Source organism: Pogona vitticeps, chromosome 3, assembly GCF_051106095.1.
Source record: "Pogona vitticeps strain Pit_001003342236 chromosome 3, PviZW2.1, whole genome shotgun sequence".
Classification (NCBI taxonomy): domain Eukaryota; kingdom Metazoa; phylum Chordata; class Lepidosauria; order Squamata; family Agamidae; genus Pogona; species Pogona vitticeps.
In genome coordinates, this window is record NC_135785.1 from 23,273,195 (window position 1) to 23,293,380 (window position 20,186).

The following is a 20,186-nucleotide window of genomic DNA, read 5'->3' on the forward strand; positions in this document are numbered from 1 at the left end:
TAAGTGTTTTCATGCCCTGCCCTCGCTTACCGAGGGTGCGAAAATGGCGGCGCTATGGAGGAACTTTGCTCAACGGTGAGTTTGGGCCCCATAGGAACGCATTAAACCCTATGGGTTTTTTCAATCTGTTTAGCGATGTTTCCTCATAGCAACGATTAATCTGGAACGGATTAACGTTGCTATGCGGGGCACCACTGTACCATGTTTAGAAATCTGTGATGAGTATTGAGGAGGCTATGATACCATTGTACATAGACCCATTAGAACAATTCATTTTTTACAGATGAGGAATCAGAAAAGAAAAAATTGAAGTTGGTTCGTATTGAACCAGGTATGATGCCTTTCTTGGAATCATACAACACTTTTCAGTGCATGTTTGACAAGTTCAGTATTTTTAAACTTAAGACATCTTATTTTCTTTGTAATTAATTTAGAAGTTAAAGTTCAGCAACCTTGTGAACACTGCAAGATCCAACAGGTAGGTTTAAAAATAAATAAATCCTCAGGCCTTTTTATTAATTGGTTTCACTCGAGTGATTCTGATGCCTCTCTAATCTGTCTTCTAACTTTTTTTCCTTTAAAAGGGAACACAGGAACGAGTAACCCCCAGAACACTTTCCAGAGGACAACTTTGGTAGGCTTTGTCCAATATAAATTACAAGTGATTACCTGCAACTATTTGTGGATTGTGAACACGTATAAATGCTCTTGCAGGAATATATACATGCTTTATAAAAAGAGAGGCAGGAAAGCAGAAATGGACTTTCCGCCTCTATTCTCCAACTTTATTTTCATTTCTGTCATGTAGCTGTGTAATGGGCAAAAAAAATTGGCCAAAATAGTTACCCTCATTTACCCCAAATCCAATGAAATAATATATTATGAAATGTAAATTCAAGCCATTTTACTCTTCTCATTTAACAATTTAAGTAATAGCTTATAAAATTGTTGTGAGGTTTCAAAAGCAAATTAGGACTAATAAACTAATTTGTAATGATTGTACCTTGATGATTGTCCAAAAGAATTCCTAGGCTTAAGCTGCTGACTCATTTTAAAGTAGAATCTTTACAAGACAGACTGCATATTTTGAAGTTGTGAAAATAAAACAGTGCTCTGAAGAAAATGGAAGCATCTGGGGGCACAAAGTGTCTTAAGTCTTGCTGATTAGTACTGCTAAAGGTAGAGCTAAATGAATTCAGTGGAGATCTTAAAGGTAAAGAGGTTGCTATTCAGAATAGAGTAGTATTAATTAGACCAAGCCAAAGGCACTGATTGGTTGAAACTTAGCACTCAGTTTTGCTAATCAGTGGCCAAAAGTCCTTGTGCAAACATATGCAAGTGTAATGCACATGACATAACTTTTGGAGATAATTGCTTCAAGTTCTGAAATCATAGTAGACTATCTGTTGTGTACTGAGTCAATGTGACTTGTCATACAACAGTTTATGGGGATTTTCTAACGAGGTGTGGCAATTGCTTTGTGCAGGCATAACTACACAAGAGGATTTTAGCAGTGAAAAACACCAATTTTAAATTACATTTCTATTTTTCATAGTAAAAATGTTTGAGGAGCTCTCTTTAACATTTTTTTAAAATACTTTTTTTAAAGGTGGCATTTTCATTGGACCATAAAGGTCTTAAAAGGCATTGGTTTCTGAAGGAAAAGTTGTGCTGGCATTAGTATGCTGTACATGTGGCTTAAGTATCTTGCTGCAGAGCTAGGAGTTGGGAATTTGATTCCCTATTGTGCCTTCTTGACAGAGTGCTAGACTAGATGATACATAGGGTCCCTTCCAACTCTGCAATTCTAAGATGATGATGATGACAATTCTATAAATTATAGAGGAAGATTTTTTAAAAAGTATGATGCATTGAAAACTATGATTTATATGTTGCTTATACAGGTTGAAGCTGGATGCTGAAGGAATATATGAGTGTACCATTACAGGGCTAATCTTTGAAGTAACCACATCTGCTATCATTGAATATTCTCTTTTGTCCTGGACCAAGTATGCTGCATATATTAAAGACCCTTGGATTATTGTGGGTCCTATATTTGATGTTAAATGTACACCACCATCTGTTCTTACTTCCATTCAGTTTCCACACACCCTCTGCCTTAATGGTAAGGTCTGTTCAGTACATTTAAACATATTTATATATCCAAGTACAACGGCATATTTTTAGAAAGTGGTAAAATTTTGATATTTCTCTGCAGGTCATTCATCTGGTATGACCTTCAATGTATTTCATTTCAAAAATAATAGTCCAGAATTTGAACGTTCTGTTGATCACTCATCCACGCATATCAAATGGAATGTGAGCTCATTGTCTCCTGTTGGACCAGTAATTGAGAAATATGATCCAATGTATTACCACGGGGTTGTTATCTTATACAAAGTTGTCAGTGACCTCCCTTCATTGGAGTTCCGTGTGTATATAGCTAGTAACAACAGCTCAGATATAAAGGTAAGATCAATTCTTATTCTGACATCTTTCTTGAAAATAGAAACATACAGTAGATCACCTTCGCTTTCAGCATGCAATTATTCCCTATACATGTTTCTATTTGAGTTGCTAAATTTTGAAATAAACATTCTAGCATATGGGCAAATCCCAATGGCTGGTTTGGATGTGGAACCTTCACAGACCTTAGGGCACAGCCCATGGAAAATGCTGCTCATCTGAAATTTATAATTCTGCTATGTATTCACAAGCTTCCTGTGTTCACAAATGTTCCATGCATGCTGTTAGCTTCCTGTTGGTAAACATTTGAACTACAACAGGGCCATCAACAAAAAGCATGAATTGGCCTTCAAGCAGAGGAAATGACTCATGATTATGAGCTCAGATACAGATAGAGAAGCGCTTGTGGAGTAAGTGGGTGGGTTGGAGACACCTCATCCCAAAATGTGGGGAAGGAGAAATAAAACTACAAGCTGTCCATATGCAGTGAGTCAGTAGTCTCAACTAGTGGTATATGTACCAGTGGTGGGATACAAAAATTGTCAAAGTGGGACAAAGGGTATTCATAAAGTATTCATAAAGTAATACTCTGCTTAGTACTCAGAATAGGTTCCAAGAAAATGGAACGCTACCTGAATAAGTACTAAATAGGGCTATTTTAACACACACTCACACAGAGTGGGTGGACTATAGGCAGGTCTCCCAAAGACCCAGTCTGTCTCCTTAAGTACAATGGGCTAACATTGAGCATCACAAAATGGCCACCTGAGTACATGTGCTGTTGTAAATCAGTACTAATTGGGCAGTGATACATGAGTTACAACTGTAACTCAGAATGTACTATCCCTTAATGCCTATGTTCTTTTGGAAGTGTCAGATCTGACCCGTTCCTCAGAGTCACTGGGTGTGTGATTGGAAGAGCTACCAGGTCGGCAATAGATTGGTGGCAGTGATGGCAAAACGGGCTTGATTGGTATGGCTCTTTGCTGCCCATGCCTCTTATGTAAGAACCGAAAACAGTACAGTGGACCCTCTACTTACGGAATTAATCTGTATTGGGATGGTGGCTGCAAGTCGAAAAGTCTGTAGGTCGAATCTCCATTGACCTACAATGCATTGAAAACCGATTAATCCCATAACTGGCGGTTTTTATTCTATTTTTGTTCCATTTTGGTTTTTTTCTGGTCTGTAGGTCGATTCTCTGGCTGCAAGTCGAATCTAAATTTTGCAGCCAGAGAAGTCTGTAACTCGAAAAGTCTGTAAGTCGAGCCGTCTGTAAGTCGAGCGTCCACTGTATGCTTGTGAATAGCCATTTTGCAAATGATCTAGATTATTTTTCCCACTAGATGTTGACTTGAGAACCTATTGCATATTTTTGAAAGTGCAATTCTGTTAATACAGGCATAATTTTCAGCAGTGAATGGCTACAAGTTAAGAATTAAATGTAGGCATTCGTTAACGCATATCAAGTCATGTGACTGGTATGCGGTAGGGTATGACTATGCTAACCTCTTGTGGCAACACACTGCTGAAAGTAGTTTCATTGTGCTGATGTAGTTTCATTGATGGCATAACTAATAGAATTCTGGCCAATCATTAGAATCCATTAGGTCACTTACTGCACAAGTGACTTACTGCATTTACTTTCCAAGTAAGTAATTGGTATTAACATTGCAAAAGAAAATTTAGTGACTGGTTTCTTTGTCCTTCCAATTACTCATTATTTTCCCATTCCTTTGAAGAATAGAAAACAGTCAATGTTCAGAAAGCAACAACCTCAAAATGCCTCCCAAAATTATTTTTCTTCTCAAAAACTAATGCAACACTCCTACAAGAAAATATTTCTGTTACACAAAAAGGTAACATTATTGATTACTAACTGCTCTGCAAATAGTATGATTTTTTTGCCCTTGTTGCCATAAAAATGATATGCAACTTACGTCATGTTACTTCAAAACTCTTGCTGTAGGGAAAGGATGGTGGGGAATCCTGTTTTTCAGGAGATTTTTTAAAGTTTTGCTTCAAAGAGAACTCATTTCTAGGTATAGTTCTTAAGTTGCCTGAGTTGGCTCATCAGAATTTGAAAATGATCTTTTTTTAATTTTAGGATGTGTCAAAATCTGTAAGAAATTCTCTTAATAAATTCATTAAAATCGAGAAACCTCCTTGCCATAGATTACTTCAAGGTGGAAAGAGATACAGATTACTTAGTGACCCAGAAGCTGACATAACTCCTGAGGTACATTCTTAATTCTTCTTTGTAATTTTCTTGCAGAATATGTCATTTTATGAAAGATTATTTTAACATTTTCATTCTTGATTTAAGGGTAGATTACTGGAAACTTACTCTTGGCAGTTAAAAAAAAAATCAAAATCATGAATGGTGTTTCAACAAGATACTTTATATAATCTGTGAAATCTAGTTTGCTTGGATACCTGAAGTGAACTTTTAATACTTTGATATCCACTTCCTAGGAAATTCAGTTTGGTGACCATTCCACCCTAGCTGTGAAACCCTTTTTTGAGGTACGTTTGGAACAGCCAATGGAACTTACCTTAACGTTGATGGACTTGGAGTCTAATGAAACTGTGTGGAAAGCAAAGCTAAGAGAAAGTAAGAATTTATTACTGTTCTTAATTTATTAATGTTGTTAACCCTCATCTTCCAAGATAAAAAACTTTCACTGAGTGAATTCTACATATTTTCTGATCCTGTGAAAATTGCAGTGAAATGAAGGTTAAAGTACCCTGTTTCCTCGAAAATAAGACCTAACCTGAAAATAAGCCCTAGTATGATTTTTCAGGATGCTCGTAATATAAGCCCTAGCCCAAAAATAAGCCCCAGTTAAGTGAAACCCCGCCCTCCACCATTGTGCAGGAACCAGAAGAAGATGACATGACTGTATTTGAATAAATGCAGATGGTTGTACATTAAAAAAAATAAAACATCCCCTGAAAATAAGCCCTAATGTGCTTTTTGGAGCAAAAAATAATATAAGACCCTGTCTTATTTTGGGGGAAACATGGTAGATCTATGGTTGTTATTAGGGCTAGGATTAAATTTACATGTCTTGCATTTCTTCAATTTACTAAGAGTTCCAATGCTCCCTTTCCCCAGTTCCTGAATGAGTCAAATCTATTGTCATCGCCACCAAAAATTGCTTTCTCTCTTTCTTTTCCAATAAAAACTGGAACAATTAAAAAAAAACACCCCAGTGGCAATGGATTTATTGGAACATTTTTAAAATTAAAACTAATTTTTACTTCTTCATTCAAAAAGAAACAGCACATTAAAAACTCTTGTGGCAAAAATGTTGTGGAATGCCTAACTTGTCTGTTTAGTTTTGTGTGAATTCTGCAACAAAAATTTCCTGTGAAAGATGAAAATGTCCTATCTAGGTGTAGAAAAATTAAACCCCAGTGATTTATTTAGGATTTAAATAACACAATTCAGTAACAAATTGTGATTGGTGTTGCAAACCAAATGGGCCTGTACATATTTTGTACATAACATTGTGCCCGCCACCCAGCTTCTAATTTAAAATATGACATCTCCCAGCATCCCAATAACTGAATATTAATCTATTTTTTAAAATTAAAGGATCTGAAATTAAATCGCATTTCACTCTATGATTACACTCAGAAGTCAGGAAAAGAATTTGGTACAAGAGGTGGGTAGCATTGCGGGGGGGGGCAGACACATGCTCTGCAAAAATGCAAATATACGGAAATAACATATCATGCATGGTATTGACAATGGATACTTATTCATATTCACAACAAAGTCCCCTGGGCTGTTGATAAAGGGGGCAGAGTTAAGTTGAAAGAGAGTACTTGGAACCCTTTCCATTCCCAGTTGGAAGGGGAAGAGGTGATAAGTGTCAACAAAAGGGACGTTGCTCCTGTTGAGCCTTCTTTAATAAATGTTGATCATTACAAAACAGAAAACAACTCAGGAGTGATTTCATCAAGGGAAAACAAAGGGACAACAAATACCCTACCTCATAGCAATGCACATGCTATAAATACAATTATTTTTAGTTTTTTAAAAAATCATTGGTTGAAATTGTGACAAACCCAGACCTACTGGGATCTGCCACACGTTAACTAAGCTGCCACCAACCATTCCCTATAAGAAGTCACACAGACCAGGGATGGATTTTCAACAAATAAAAGAATAAGGTTTATTTAAAACAACACACAGGGAAAATAAAATGATCAGGTGAATAAGATATAGTAACGTGGCTTAGTCTCATTCATACATGCACACAGTTTGGTTCACACAGAACCCTTAACTTGAAGCACAGACCCTGAACCTATCAGTTCTGGCTAACCAACAGACACCTGAACCTATCAGGTTGGTACTCTGACACACAGTAGTACCCTGTCTGACACACAGACTCCCACACCAGCTTCTTCTTCCCAGCTGCTGCTTCTTCACATCCCAGCGTCTAAACTTCTCCACACACGCATCACATATATATACAGTACAGCCCCTCCTCCTGATGTCCCGCCTTCCACTCCCCATAGGATGGAACTTTCCCTCCAAACCCATGACAGACAGGTAACATCAGTGCTGTATGTAACAGAAATTATTTTTAAAATAATTTAAGTAGCTGAAATTCTATTGCTTCATGTAGTAAGTCAAACTAGAGAAGGTCTATTGAATCCACAGAGATTTGGGAGTCGGCTTGTCCAAAGGTTTCATTTATTCAAGTGGGCCTACTCTAGTTATAACTTACTTTAAAATAAATTGCAGCTAGAGTAGGCCCATTGAATCCATGGAATGTATTCAGGGGTTGATTCACCAAATCTCCACTGATTCAGTGTGCAATTTATTATGCTAAGTAACAGGATTTCAGCCACTGTGCAATTAGATTTTGTCCGCTCATCTTAAGTCTGCCCTTTCTAAGTTATATATTGAAAGATATAAATGAAACTCAGTGATTATTGGACAAATGCTACTTTGATGCTCACTTTGATGCTTACTTGTTCTGTCATTATTATTGCTTTTTATTACCACTGACTCCGTCGGTAAGTGAAAGATATGGCAAGTTGGGTCAAAAATCACAAGCACTCTGTATTTCCTCTTCGAGGAGTAATCTAATATTTCAGCTGCACTGCAGTGAAATGGCAATTACTATTTCAGGCCTAACACAGAATTTGTGTTCTGTCAAAATCAAGTTTCAAAGTGTCTATTTTTTGAACTTTTAATGATTTCTATTATCCAAACTACCTAACCCACCAAAACAGTTTATGTTCAAACATAAATTGTGTCTAAAATTAATTTTATATTTATGATTGTGGGCTGGCTGTGTTTTCACTCCATAAACTGCCCAGGGCAGTGGCTTCTCACTGGATAGGTGGTATAGAAATTAAATAAATAAATAACCTGTGGATTATGTATTTAAATAACTAAATATTCCTGGTCTTCTCAAATTGATGCCCTCCAGATCCATTGTACAACAATCCCAATGATGGTTGGGGTGAATAGAAGTTTTAATACAACACATCTGAAGTGCACCAGATTCACGAAGGTTGAAAAAAAATATATCAGTGCTTAACATTCAAGTGTCAAAGAAAATGGTGAGGCTCATAGGCAAGAAGAGAGTTCAGTTGTAATGCTTAACTTCATCAATAAAGCATGATTAATTACACCGAGAACAAACATATGTGTTTACTCCCTTTCCTCCACCCCTACACTGTAATTATGGTGCCAAATAATTGTTTCTCAATCTTTGATCTGGCAGATATATTGGACATCAGCTGCCAGATCCCCTGGCCATTGCCTGGGGTTACTGGAAGAAGAAACCTAAAACATATTGAAGACAAAATCTTGAGAACTACCATCTTAAATTACTTTCTAAGTCCTGCTTACTCAGGAGATATGATCTCAGTTTTCTGTCTCCTATTGGATGACATTGAGAGTCTGGGATTAGGTGGTGGGTTAACAGGCTGTGTGTGTTCTTGCTACTGTGTGTTTTGGATTTTTTTTAATGTTCTGATCTGATTTTGAATTATTTAAATCTGTTGTTTTTTTTAAAAAAATACTGTTAATATATTGTAGACTGTTTTGGGTGCCCTGATGGCCAGAAAAATTATGTGCAAATGGTATGGGTGGATGGACGGACGGACGGACGGACAGACAGACAGACAGACTGACTGACATTTTTAATACCAATCTTTCCATGAATCTGCTGTGATAAGGTTTATTGTAAGAATTCTATTGGGGGATGACGAGAAGCAGCACAAGAGACTCATACTATTTCTTTCCTTCCTCAAAGTCTTGGCCAATGACAGAAAAGATGGTGGCTACCTTTCCTCTGAGAGCCTATGAGGACCTTTAAGCTAACCATGCAGGACAAGGGTAGTCTACCTTGCAAGTTATTATTGCATGCTTGTAGATTCAAATATCTGGTAATGACTCTCTGCCTTTATGTGTGGTTGGCTTGCTTTTGTTTCAGTATTTTGTGCACTGCTTTAACTTTGGTGGATAGATCTTAAAAAGTGGTTATGATTGAAAATTGGTTTTTAAATATCAATGACCTGTCATTTTTTTGCAGTACAGTAAATGACTTCTTCCTCAGTGATTCACCCACCTTTGTCTTATTTATTTATTTATAATATTTTCCCCGCCTTTGTCCTTAGAAAGAAACCAAGGCAGCTGATGTCACTGTTTCCAAAACCTGCTAGAAAGGACTGAATATCAAACAGTCTTAAAAGTCATTACCAGTTATAGAATGACAGTCTCTTTTAGTATGATTAACATCATGTTGTTTCTGCTATTGTTAATCAATGCCAGGGTTCATAGAATCATAGAAAAGTGAAGTTGGAAGGGGCCTACAAGGCCATCAAATCCAACCCCCTGCTCAGTGCAGGAATACAATTGTTTTACAGTACAAGCTTCAATGGAAGAGATCTGAATATCAAACAGAAATCATCACCTGCTGTGAGATACTACACTGATTAGCACAATTTGCAACTTGCTAACCAACTAACCACTGCCTTTCTATTTGGATGCCATGTATAAATGTATAAAAATGTGCCATCTCTCTCTTACTGTATGTCTGAGAACATTGTGTTTGGTTTTTTATTATATTTTATTTTTATTTCACCTTTGCCTGAAAAGCACAGAAAATTACAGAAGCTCCTTTGATTTATTTTATTCATGCTTTACTGAAAAGGGGAAATACACTAATACTTTTTCAGTGTGAGAATTGTAGCACGTTTATTAACAGTGTAGATGACTGCATAGCGGGCTTTAATTTCCTTTCAAAACATTTCATTTAACAGGCGACTGGACCATACCTGTCCAAAATGACAATAAACCAAGAAGAATAACTAACAGTAAGTTATGTAAAATGTATATGCCAGAATTTCACGGGAGGCTTCTCTTATACTTTGTAAATATTCTACCATCTTGCTGTGATATGTATGTATATCACTTACACAGTGCAATCTGTATAATCTATGTACATCTATGTGATGATTATTGCATATAGGAGGCACAATTTAAATATTTTGATACTCTATTCTTTGTCTTGTTATCTGTAGGCACAAGACGACGAAAATCTAGCACAAGTCTTTCAGGAGATGAAATTTGCAATAAACGGCTAAAAAGCCATGATACTTCAGGTAAAGAATTTTACATAATTAAAGAAACCAGCATGTAGTGATATTTTAGCATTTTTACACTGGGATATTAAATTGCATTTTTAGGAAACAAAGATATAATAACAATTAGAATGGGAAAAATTCATGCAAGCATAAATTTGTCATCTATGCCAGTGGTTCTTAACCTTTGTTACTCGGATGCTTTTGAACTGCAACTCCCAGAAACCCCAGTCAGTATAGCTGGTGGTGAAGGCTTCTGGGAGTTGCAGTCCAAAACTCCTGAGTAACCCAAGGTTAAGAACCAGTGATCTATGCCATATTACTCTTGTCTACTCATATCCACTAGAGGGTGGTATTGCATTCATTCAGTGCTTTTAAAGAACTGTGGAAAGGCAAATTTATCAATATAGTGAGGTTTCTTGCCTAGATGAAGAGAGGATGACTCCTTCTCTATGTAAATTATTCTCAGTCTTTAATGATGAATTCGGTTGGTGACTATATATAGCAGTATAACTAAAATAATGGCAAGTGAAAAATGAATGGGAGGCATCAATATATGGTGGCAAGATTTACACAAGTACTGTACAGGGGAAAGAAATTGGTGGAAACGTCATCCAGCCAATACAGTGAGGATACAATATGCTCACTGACTCCAGAATCCTGGATGCTCTTCAGATGTGTACTTATTGTGTAGAAAAGAAAGGAATGGAGTTTGAAGATTACATACAGTCATGCCTCGCTTTACGATTGCCCCGTATAACGATGAAACTGCTTAATGATGCCTTTTTTGCGATCGCAAAAGCAATCGCAAAACGATGCTTCCTATGGGCAAAATCCACTGTGCGATGATCAGTTCCCTGCTTCGGGAACTGATTTTTTGCATTACGACTTTAAGTAGCTTTTCCTTCACATCCTGAGATGTTCTGCAGTGAATTCCAATGTTTATGAACTATCCCCTGCAAATCCTTGTTAAATCTTTGCAGGGCAGATATATCTACTTCGGGGGAAAAAAGAGGCAGTAGTTCTAAACAGTACTGTAGACAAGTAGATGAAGAGGGCTGTACCCCCTGTCCAGAATTTTGGAGGGGTGGCATCACTCAATTCAGGTGTATAGATTACCAGCTGGAGTATGAATTGGGAGCTTAGATCCTTTATGGGCCTGGTTTTTGAATTTGTACTTACTGGGACATTTAAAAAGCTCAGATGTAAGACCATTTTCCTGGTGGCCATTATATTCCTGAAGAAGTTTTCATATTTGAAGCTGCTGTTCTCCAACTCTGACTTGTGTGTGTTTAGCTGGAAAAAAAAAGAGGGGGCGGTTATGTATTTAAATCATTTTAGCAAAAGATTTGCTTTATGTTTTATAGGTCACAAAAAGAGGTTCCTTCCGTTTTTTTGGACAAAGCCTAGTGCATTAGCAAAAGCCATGGGATAAAAATGTAGAGGATTCTTCCTTTTCACCTAGCCACCAAACCAGACATGATTACCTAGCCAAGAGGGTGATTTGTGGAGCAAGGGAGGGCCTTAAATGTTGAAGGGGGTGCCCTCCTGCACCACTTGCCTATGTTCACCCAGGAAATAAGACGGCCTGTGTTATTCTTTGCAATGAAGCAGGGGTGAGGAACCTAGGTCTCTCCAACAGATGTCAGACTGCAGGATTTAGCCAACAAAGGGAATGATGAAGAATGTTGGGAGTTGGAACAGTTCAACAGCTTGGAATTAGAGCAGCTCAGCAACATCTGATGGGCTGCAGATTGTTCATCCTTGCTGCAAAGGATCTTAGGAGAAGAAGTAAATACCTACTCTGATAGATTGAAGGGATGAATAGGTAGGTGACTACGTACAAATAATACTTTCCTACAGGCGGCAGCTGCCCATCGATGCTGAGGGGATGCTGTCTTTTAGATGACATTCAGTGGGTGGATGTTGGCATCTGCTTGCTCACATACAGTAATATCCTGAGATTGTGGGCATTCTTTCCACCTGCAGGATGTTTTTAATAGGGAAGATCTAGTCATGTATAAAGAGAGACAACTCTATAGCTCCTTACTCTCTCACAAATACTACTGTGTTATATTCTGATGGCTATTGTGAATGAAATGCTCTTTTACATTTCTTGGGGGCCTGAAAGAGGAATTGTCACAAGGAAATTTAGAGGATGTCCTTTCTCAGACATTTGGCTTATTCTTCTTCTGGACTGTAGAAACAAGGATATATTTCAGCATAACTTCCTGAGTTCTGCCTCCTGCCTTATATGGATATGATTTGTGTTGCTTTCTGGCATGCCTATATGTTGCTATATTGGTGTTCTCATTGTCTTTAGAATTCGTGCCTTTTTTTTTTCAGCATGGTCAGAGAAGCAGGGAGGAGGGTACGAGAGAATACATCCCTAGAATGTAGGTGACTTGCCCTGCCTCCAGACTAGACAGGAAGGAATATTCCATGTGAATATTAATGCCCTTTCAGCTTCCATAGTAATTGAAATATATGTTAGTAAAAATTTCTTGCGGCTGCACAGTTCATGTTTAGCTTACTGAAAACAAACAAACAAAGTATGTTTCAGCTTTGTATTTCTGTGCTTTCAGATGGGATTAAAACAAAATCGGTGTTAACAGATCAGCAGCTGATGATTCTTGCAAAGAAGATGGGCAAAGACTGGAAAGTAATCGGCATTCAGTGTCTCAGGTTGTCTGTTGAAGACATTGAGCAGATTGCAGCAAAGGAAGAAGATGTTAATATGTATAAATGCATGATGTTGCGGAAATGGAGGGATTCTGAACAGAATAATGGAACCGCCAAAAGTTTATATGAGTGTCTAAAATATGACGCATCTCATGAAGTGCTAGAAATTCTTAGAGGTAGATATCATTTCTGTTTATATTTTCTTTATGATGTTTAAGACACTTAGAGTGAAGGACATATTTTTTAAGTGTGGGAAAACTGTCTTTAGTTTAAAAGTATGCTTACTGTCCTGAAAATTCATGTACATTTTAATGGCCTGGAGCAAACCTGGAAAAACTGGGACTTAGATTTTGTGCATGCTAAAGAAATGATGTTTGGGGCATCCAGTGATTATTAATTATCAGTACTAGTTTAACTTTTCCCAGAATCTGAGGACGTTTTGCAATTGCTGGAAGCAAATGTATGTTTCTGTGATCCAAGTTTATCCTGTTTGTCTATATCTCGTGTGGGATATTATTAAGTTCTTGGATTACTTCATTGGTATGGGATTGCAACAGCACTACTGCTGCCTTTCTTGCATGATGCCTGGATATGTAACAGTTCTGGTGGTTCAAGCTGGGGGACTCCTCACTCTGGAGTTGTATGGTGAGGCAACACCTATTTGGACTTTGACCCTGCTGCAAACACATTAGAAGTCTGGGGCCGAGCAGGAGGAACCTATGTTGTAGCTGAGCCATGTGTCTACATGGTTTTCAAATATACAGAGCAGAAAAACGCCTCTTGCAGTTCTTAGAAATAGTTATTTTCCTTCATAAAACTTGCCTGTTCTCTCTTTCAGTCTCTTAGTTACTTATTGGTGTCTGATTTCATTAATGGATATTTCAAATGTTCTCCTCATTTAATCCATCTTTGTTGTGAAGGCTAAAGCTTGTCTAGAGACCTGGGTTAAAATCTCTGCTCTTCCATGGAAACTCAATGTAGGATAGCAGTGGTAAATTGCCCCTTGGGAAAAAAAGACTCTCTTAGAGTTCACAGAAGTTGGAAGTGACATGACAGCACATTAATAAATAGTTTCTACTAAAGTTAGTGCCATTGCTTCAGTACTGGAATTGCAGCTAAGGAAAAAAAATCATAATATCAAAACTGACTTGTTACATTGCAGCCGTCACCAGATTTCCTTTCTCAGGCATGTTTCCTCCACTCCTTGTTCTTTAGGCCTCCTTGTTTATGCAATTCATCCAAGTCAACAACAGAGATCCTTTTACCTACTCTGTGACCCATTTTGGTATTTCAAGCAATCATTGTCACGAGTTCACTGCTACTTTATCATTTTTAAGACACTGTTTCCTAACCTTTGGTAGTCCAGGTGTTCTTGAACTGCAACTTGTAGAAACCCTGGCCAGCACAACTGGTGTTGAAGGCATCTGGGAACTATAGTCGAAGAACACCTGGGTTTCCCAAGGTTAGAAACCACTGACTGTTTAACACATTTCTAAAGCCATAAACCCTATCATGCAAAGAGGACTGTGCTGAGCAGCCCTTTCCCACAAAATGATGCATGTTACGTTGTCCTGCCTCAAAGACCATGCATACAGTTGCATGTACAATAGCTTCTGCTAGCTGGTTCTCTGCCCTTTCAAAGTTCCCAGCTTGCATGGAGGGCTTCATTCATATAGCTGCACAAGTGAAGAATCCCTTCTTACAGTGAAAACTGGTTCATGCTGAATATGTGCACGTTGGGGCAGGACTGGTTGACATCTTGTGCCAGGAGTAAGGCTGTTTTGCATGACCTTGGTTCCGTGGTAGTTTCAACAACGCCTGAAGAGGGTTTAAGTCTGATGTGGACCTCATTTTAAGAAGAATGTTGTGGAATAGGTGAGGCTGGGACATAATTACTTGTCCAATTATTACTTGTCAAAGTTTGGAATAGTGTGATTGGCCACACACGGTAATCTGGTTTGTGAAGACTGGTATCACAGTGAGCCAGTAAGGGAGTTTATTTACCAGAAGGTCATCAAGGAATGTCATTATACAAATCATTATGTTCCCCGAGCCCATAAATGCAGCTTTTCTCCTTAGCTAAATCATACAGCCCCTGTGACAAACTTTGTAATCTAGCAGGCTCTCCTGAGAGACTGATTCCACTCCCACCCCACCCCAAATCAAAGTGAGAACCAAAAGTGGGACCTTGGAGAAATCCTCCTGCCTTAAACATATCCTGGAGGCCTAAGTCCTTTATTTGAAGGCAGTCTTAGCCTGCAAAAACCCTGGAGCCGTTAAATGGATTTATGAAAACTCACACTGATGAATGTGCCTGTGGTAATCCATGAAAGCTCACACAGAAATAAATATGCTAGTCTTAAAGATTCTGCAGTACTTTCTTTCCCTCTCCCTCTGTGTGTGACGTATGTGAAACAGACTGTCGTGGGCACCTTGTTGAAAACTTGCTTTCAAGTCATTGCTGTTACGAGCCCTCAGGTTGCTTCCAATTCATAATCACTCTCTGAATGTGTGACCACAAAAATGTCCTATCTTGAACAGCACTGCTTAGTTCTTGCAAACACAAGGCAAACTCCTTTATGGGGTCAATCCTGCTTTTGGGTAGCTCTTGTAAATACAGTGTGGGGAGCCAAAAACTGGCATATGAGACTACTCTTATTAGACATTGCTCTTATATCAGTCTTCACCAGTGCCTCGGTCCTTAAAAGAAGCTGAGCTTAAAGAAAATATGAAATTTATTCTGAACTGTCTCCAAGACTTGAGCATGTGGTTGGCGAAGAGCAGTTTAGATTATTGTCCAAACCCTCTGGCTTACCATAATTAATCAAGGATGACTATTGCTGGTACTAGTAGGCAAACTTTCTTAAAGCCATTGGTAAGTAACCAACAAAAGACCAATATCTTCTGCATGAAGTAAAACTGAAAGTTGTCTCCTTGATCTTAACAAGAAAGAACTTGAAAGGTATCCTAGATTGTCATTAACATACAAATTAAAAAGCAGTGAAACAAACTGGTTTTCTTTGTCTGATCTCTGTGGTAACCTCAGTGGGCAATGGAGAGTTGCCTCTTCCCATATGGACCTAAATTTGGCCCTGTTTGTTTGATTATCTGTGAAATTGTAAGACTGGAACCTTGGTTATCATATCTTGTTCCCAACACATTCTATATATTTACTATGCCACACATAGGTTCTAAGTACCTCTAAAATCCTAAAGCCTTTTTGTCTTTTCCCCCCTCAGGTTTTTTAGAGCAGACATGAGCTCTTGGAGAAAATGCTTTTCAGATAAAGGAATACATCAGGAGTGCAAATTTTTCAAATGATTGAAAGGTGATTTTGTTGTAAACATCAAACAGATAGAAACTGAAGAGTTTCTGCAAAGAGAAAACGATCGACTGCTTGCAGAACACTCAGGGCAAAATATACTTTGGGGAAGAACGGAAGCAATTGGAGCTGTGGATGCCTGTAGATGCTTTTAGCCACTTGCTGCTTTTTTCCCAATGACGTCTTGCCATGCTGTCCTGATGGAACTTCAGCTTTCATAAAACTTTCAACTTCACGTAGAGAGCCTATGCTTTTCCAATATGTTCTCAGGACTTTTTACATTACATTATTTTATGTTAGTTTGGATGAGCTGAGCTTTTAGTTTTTCCAGTGAATACACACAATAGTAACTGTAAATCAAACACAACTGTGAATGCATTTTTCTGCTTTCCATGTATGTAGATTAGAGATGGGCATGGACCTTGGTTTGGAGGTTCATGTCCGTTTGTATGTATGGCAACACAGGTGCTGTGTGTTCCCTCCCCCTTCCTCCCCGGCTGGATCCCCACTCACCAGCCGGCGCATGCTCCTCTCCTCCTCCTCTTTAGCTGTTCCACCAGTCTCTGGCAGGATCACAGGCTTGCCTGTTTTGCAACTTGGCTGATCACCCACTCCAATTTTTTTAAAAAATGAACCATGAACTGGTGGCACACTAATCGCACCCCCACCTGCCTCCACCCCCTTCTCACTGCCCTGTCACCTCCCTACCTGTTCCTGCCACCTCTTGCTCCTCCTCCACCACCACAAATGGGCGATCTAGTGCCGCATGGTGCTGATCCATCACTGTATGGTGCTGGGTTGCCTATTTGCAGACAAAAACTACCAAATGGACAACATGATCAGTCCAGGTCTTCTGCAATATGCAACAAAAGAGAATGTTGGGCATTTCCTTAGCTCTGCTCTCAGTCTGTGAAATGACATGCACAAGTGACATGGCTTAAGATATTTTGTTTTCTTTTAACTGGGGAGAGGACTTAGCAAAATACTGTCTAATGCACTGTAATGTCCTGTCCCTGCTTTTCCACCATGTCAAGCTACTCAAACTATGGATCAAGGAAACCCAGATTCCAATAGTATTGTATAGTTACTTGAATCTGTGTGATTACTGCTTACCTGTTTTAATTTGTATAGTTTGGCTTATATGGGGATGTTGGTGGTAAAGAGCAATGCAGATCATTGAAGCTTGAAGTACAGGATATGTTCTGATATCTCCACATGATTAACAGATACAATTCACAGACCTTTGAACACATGTTCATGGCCAAAATGGGTAGATTTGCTATAAATGTCCTTTCTTATTAAAAAAAGTGAAATTTTGAAGTAGAGATTCTGCTCTCAGTTCTACCTCCTGCACTTTTAAAAAGAAATGATTATGTGGAACTACAGCCCTGATCTGTACCAGTTTCCAAGAGCTATCTACTAATATTGGATTTATTTGACCCCAAATTCACCATCCTTTAATTTTTAAAGTATACAGAGTTATTTGGAGTGAAGTTTCAGATTTTCAGGGATAATTCAGAAACACTTTTTAAAAAGCCAGAGTAGTCCTTTTCATTGCTTTTTAGGATGTAGCATTGATACAACAGGCAGCTTTGGAATCCATGTGGCGTTTACACCTTGTCTCTATATGTTATACATTTTTGTTACACTTCCTTGTACAGAACTGAATGCACAGTGACTATGTTCATTTAAATACACTGATTGTACTTTGTGTTAAGTCATTTGTTATTGCTGTTTAATAGGCATTAAACATGTGTATGTACAAAAATAACATTTTCCCCTTGTAGCAGCAGATGCTAGAAGCAGGCAGCAGTTGGCAAAGTGCTGGAAAAGAGAACAGTGTGTGCCACATTGCCTGATGTTATAGGGGTAGCAGAGCACCTCAATTGGCAAAAATGATAACAGGACCAGGGGTCTTAGTGTTCATACATTTTTGACATGTCCAGACTTGATATCTTTATTGCCCGATAGCTAGTTTTTGAGCTTCTGCCCATCTGGGGTGAACAACTTGTTCTTTCCCATGGGAAATTTTCTAGCAGTTGATACTTTCCCCAACCAACCTTTACTAACCTATAGATATATAATCACACGAATACTCTTCAGTAGAGATGGGGATGATGCGCCAAACTTGATGACCCATGAATTGTCCCCACGTGGCCCGACAAACCACAAATCAATTTGTCCATTTGTTGGGTCGTCGTCGTCGTCGTCATCATCATCATCATCATCATCATCATCATCATCATCATCATCATTATTATTATTATTATTATTATTATTATTATTATTATTATTATTATTATTATTATTGCAAAGACAGCACGCCTAGGGGATTGCTTTGATCCCTTTCCTCTTCTTCCTATACCCCTGCAGGAGGAAGAGGAGGAAAGTGGGACCCAAGCCATTCTGCAGCCCCGCTGCCTTTGCCAAGGCAGTGGGGCTGGGGGATCGCTTTGATCCTGCTTTGATCCCTTCCCTCCTCTTCCTTTGCCAGACGGGCATAGGAAGAGGAGGAAAGGGGAACCAAGCCATCCCCCAGACCCAGGAGTGGGATTCCCTTCAGGCAGGCTTTAGTAAGCTGCCCAAAGGGAAAACCCCTCTCTGCTTATGCCCCCAAGGAACGGCTGACCAGCGGGGGCATAAGCAGATAGGGAAAGAAGGGACAAATATAAAAGGGTTATATTCGTTGCTTCATATTTGTTTGATGTCTCTAGAATACAAAACAATGAATATCTGACAAATCAGGGATATTTGTTAAATATCCTGGTTCATTTTTATATTCATCCCCATGTCCACTCCTCAGCATAACAAAGGTCTTCAGCATAGGCATTATACCTCCCTAGCATCTTAGTAGTTAGAAGTATCCAAGAGAAACGTTAGCTTTAGAGAGAGAGTGTGTGTGTGCATGCATGTGAGTGTGAGTGACTTGCCTTCCCCTTTGATGCCGGCAGCTCAGTCTATCAATACCAGGGATAGGGAGTCCAGCTCTGGACTCTGTAGGGGCTGAGATAGGGTGTCTGAAGGGGTCATGGGGAAGTAGCAGCTGCATGCAGTGGAGGCTTTTGAGAGGGCCATGGCGGGTGATGGAAAACATGCCTGGCCTTGTTGCCCTGCAGGGGACTTGACGCTACTTGCATGCCCTTGGAAGGGGTGGGAGGTGAGGCTGGCTAGCAGCCCCTGAGTCATCACACTCTGGCAGTCTCCTGCTGTTCTTCAGGAGTGAAGGCCTCCCAAGCCCCAGGAGGAATGGACTTGAGCCTTGTCCCTTTTCCTGGTAGGCATTTTCGTGTAGCTGATCAGCGGGTGGCAGGGATAAGGAAGTTACAAGGTGCATGACTGGCACAGACTAGCTTGTTACCCTGGAGAAAACTCTTCTGTGGGTCATTAACTGTGCTGGAGGATATGGGGAACTGTAAATCCTGTGTGCCTCCCTGTTAAGGAAGCATCCACATATCATCCTTCTGTTTAACATCAGAGAATAGACTGATGGAGGAATTGTGCCTCTGGGCAGGACAGTGAGCAGCATCCTGGCTTCAGTGGAAGCACCACAATAAAATTTTACTTTGTTGTGTAATTTAGTATAATAAAAGACAATAATCATTCCAATTAAATAAAAATTTAAGCTCACTTGCTGACATCTTTGTAATTACTTAACCAATAAGAATACTGTATATGTTGGAGATACTGAGTCTCAGTGATTTTTCCACTGGTTCCTCTGGGGGCACAGTCCATTTACATGGGAGCAGCAACGCAGGTATGCAGGGAGGAGTCTGTCTCCACAGAGCATCGTTTTCTTTAACCAGTGATTGCACGTGGAAGCAGTACTACAGTCGTGGTGGAAGTGGGTGGCCTGTGTGCCCCCTCCTTTTCTGAGTTTTGAAACTGGACCAGGGTTTCTGACCCTATGTCCTCCGTTTGCATGCAAGATCTGGAGGCAGTGGCAGATTTTACTTTCTTGGGCTCCATGACCACTGCAGATGGTGACAGCAGCCATGAAATTAAAAGACACCTGCTTCTTGGGAGGAAAGCGATGACAAACCTAGACAGCGTCTTAAAAACCAGAGACATCACCTTGCCGACAAAGGTAAGGTAAAGTTAAAGG

General features: G+C 39.2%; 1 protein-coding gene across 3 annotated transcripts in view; it reads left to right on the forward strand.

Moving 5' to 3' along the window:
* The window catches only part of LOC110078071 (NACHT, LRR and PYD domains-containing protein 1a), a 34,497-nt gene extending 14,786 nt beyond the window's left edge, over positions 1–19,711 (forward strand). For 2 of the 3 annotated variants that reach the window (XM_072996135.2, XM_072996134.2), the window contains 11 exons: positions 284–331; positions 435–478; positions 585–634; positions 1,905–2,125; positions 2,219–2,469; positions 4,574–4,705; positions 4,942–5,080; positions 9,760–9,813; positions 10,021–10,101; positions 12,666–12,938; positions 16,002–19,711. In XM_072996135.2, coding sequence (XP_072852236.2) covers positions 284–331; positions 435–478; positions 585–634; positions 1,905–2,125; positions 2,219–2,469; positions 4,574–4,705; positions 4,942–5,080; positions 9,760–9,813; positions 10,021–10,101; positions 12,666–12,938; positions 16,002–16,021 — 1,313 coding nt within the window. In that variant the 3' untranslated portion in view covers positions 16,022–19,711. Of the gene's footprint in view, positions 1–283; positions 332–434; positions 479–584; positions 635–1,904; positions 2,126–2,218; positions 2,470–4,573; positions 4,706–4,941; positions 5,081–9,759; positions 9,814–10,020; positions 10,102–11,694; positions 11,909–12,665; positions 12,939–16,001 lie in introns of all 3 variants that reach the window. The other variant, XR_013542930.1, reaches the window with a different exon arrangement.
* Positions 19,712–20,186: the final 475 nt, after the last annotated feature.